This window comes from Trachymyrmex septentrionalis, unplaced genomic scaffold, assembly GCF_001594115.1.
Source record: "Trachymyrmex septentrionalis isolate Tsep2-gDNA-1 unplaced genomic scaffold, Tsep1.0 scaffold19, whole genome shotgun sequence".
In the NCBI taxonomy this organism is placed as follows: domain Eukaryota; kingdom Metazoa; phylum Arthropoda; class Insecta; order Hymenoptera; family Formicidae; genus Trachymyrmex; species Trachymyrmex septentrionalis.
Window position 1 is genome coordinate 335,996 of NW_017305071.1, and position 2,830 is coordinate 338,825.

The window sequence follows — 2,830 nt, forward strand, 5'->3', positions numbered from 1 at the left end:
CTTTAAATTACCGCAAATTGGGAGTCTCGTGATTTTCAGAAGATGCGCATAGCAGATGTGTGCCGCGCTAAGAAGCGGGCTGACGTTCACAACGTTTTCTCTCGAGGGCAAATGCTTGATGTCGTTGAAACTTAAATAAATATAAGCACCGGCTGCCACCAGGCTGCCTCCTTGCTTTCTCGATGCAGCGTAACTTATAGGGGCTGTTTCTTAAAGGAGCTGTTTACATTGCGAGCCACGGAGGCATTCGGAACAACTCCTGTTCTGTTATAACAACGATAATTTGGTGGGACAAATAAGAAAGACTAGAGGAGTAAATGAGAGATCAGGGCTTAAATCGTCTCTTCCTTACTGATTCCTCTATATGTGTGCGATCTCCCGTGTTGGAGATGCACGTCAAAAGAAAAGCGAGCGAAAGATGCCGGTGAATTGTTCGAACGAGGAAGAGAAAGAGGGAAAAGATTTCTTGGCTTCGACGATTAATTACGCTCTCATTCCCGCCCTCTCAACGATGCATCGTCGATATTGACATTTGCCTTGCCTCCTTTTCACCCTGCCCGACTCTCTCTCTCTCTCTCTCTCTCTCTCGCGCGCGCGCGCGCGTTCTCTCTGTCTGTCTCTCTCAGTTTTCCTCCCGCACGAGAGAAAGCTGCGCGGGCGGGAGAAAAGGCCCGAGAGGGAACACAGATATATACACATAGATTTTCTTCGCTAGAGGCGGGATGGGGTGGAATCGTGGAGGGCCTCCGCCGCCCCTATCTTTCGAGCGTGTACTTATGATGCACCCGAGCATTTTTTCCTCGTTGCCTTGCGAAGAGGCAGGTAGGTTGGTAGGTAAGGCAGTCAGGTTGCTAGGAATGCGCATATAAGGGAATTAGACCATAATCGCCCACGCGTGTGTGCGTGTATGTATACGTGCTTGTGCCGCGAAAGGGGGACGTTTTTCCGCGCCTGCCTTTGAATCACGATGTTCACTCGTCACCCTCACCCTCACCCTCGCAAACCAATCTTGACCTCATCGCATGGCAGATTACGCCTGCCTCTTTGAGTGCGGAAAAGTCGTCGGATATTAATAAACTGTTTTCATTGCTTCTCCGCAAAATGGTGCAAAATGACGGTATACAATTATGCAATGATCAGAGCTGCGTATCGATAAAAACATGAGTAAAAAAGCAACGGCAATAATTACGATTCTAATCTAGATAATTAATCAGTTGCGGTCTAAAGTTGAAAAGCTTCCGTAAATAAGATATAATAAATTTCTTAATTTATTTCAAACTTAATTAGTATTGTTATCAAATAAATTGTGAACAAATGTCCATATCGCTGGGGAAAGTTTCTGTGATTTCCTAATTAGAAATGTACCAGAAACCAAATTCGCTATTTCTTCAAGCGTTCGATGTCTGTTGAAAAGTTTTTTACAACCCATCAGTTTCCTGTGCTAGCTATTTAATGTTCTTCTAGTCAGTAGTTTCTTAACCTTACTTATATTAGTTATTTGTTTTATTACTTGATTACTGCTTAATTAATTTTAAATATTGTGTATACATTTCAATTTTTATATTACATTGTTTGTATTTCTTGTATTATCTAAATTTTAATTTCATAATTATTTATTCTGTAAAAACAATTCTAAAAATATATTTGCGCAATTTTTATTTTTGATATTTAATGAGCTATTAATCACGCAGTCGTGCAATTAGTATGCATGATTCTATCTTTCTATAATTTTATTGTTTTTCTTTTTCGTCACACTCGTCGATAAAGATGATGAGCGTTTATTTGCAGTTACCATATGTTCTCGAAGGAACGTATCCTATGTCGGTAAGCACTAACTTTCTGAAGATAATGCAGTTTTCTGCAGATATTTTATATAATTCGTATAAAATATTTTTTATTATTAAAGGGCAATAATTTTTTATAAAGTTGCATGATTTTTATTGCAACACGAAAATATCGTATATATGTTTTTTGTTTCTGTAAATTTTGTTAAGTTACCACAATTTATAAAAAAAGTTTGTGGGTAAAGCAGTAATGTTATCGACGCACAATGAAGATGTCTTCTCTATTTTATAGGATGTTGTAAATGGAAAAATATTTAAAAGCTTAACATTTCTTCTGAACAATGATATTACATAACAATAAAAAAAAAAATAATAACAAAGCTTCATATTTATATACGTCGTGTTTTCATTATTTTATTAACGTGCCATACAAAACATGATTAAAGTATAATAAATTAAATTTCTCAGGAACGTTATTTGCGCAGAATATATTATTAGTTATAAATAATTAATACTGAAAAGGATAAAGAAATCGAATTGAAAAAAAAAGAAAAAAACGTGAGCGGATAAGTGGCGAGATTAGGTCACGATCTGTGTCAGCCGAATTCAGTGCATCTGTGCCTTTCTATTCTGGAATAGTTGGAAACACTTTATATACACCGCGCGTCCAGAATCTAATCTAACACGCTCCGGCCATGGAAGTTATACTTTTATTACCGGTTCTATTGAACTTAACGAGGTCAATTGAGGCGATACGGTTGCCTTGATTTTACGATAGCCGAACGCGATGCGGCGATAAACGGCGATCCCGCCGACCATAAATTGTAATCCACCCACGCGTTTAACAGCTCCCTTTTCGTTTTCAGCACCTGTACCACCTGCAGACCGGCGAAGGGGCGTTCCGAGAACGCGGGAGGGGGCGAGGCAAGGGCGCCACGAGGGTGAGTAATGCATCTCGATTTAACTCTACTTTCCATAATTCAATTCTTAACTTGACAATATAAATGGCACGTGACGTGACTGATAACTATAAAATTATATATATA

At 38.8% G+C, this 2,830-nt stretch overlaps 1 protein-coding gene across 5 annotated transcripts in view; it reads left to right on the forward strand.

Annotated features, from left to right (window-relative positions):
- LOC108746888 (DNA N6-methyl adenine demethylase-like) overlaps positions 1 to 2,830 on the forward strand; it is a 47,440-nt gene that overhangs the window by 23,312 nt on the left and 21,298 nt on the right. For all 5 annotated transcript variants that reach the window (XM_018483957.1, XM_018483960.1, XM_018483961.1 and 2 more), the window contains exon 2: positions 2,651 to 2,725. In XM_018483957.1, the coding sequence (XP_018339459.1) occupies positions 2,651 to 2,725 (75 nt within the window). The remainder of the gene's footprint in view (positions 1 to 2,650; positions 2,726 to 2,830) is intronic.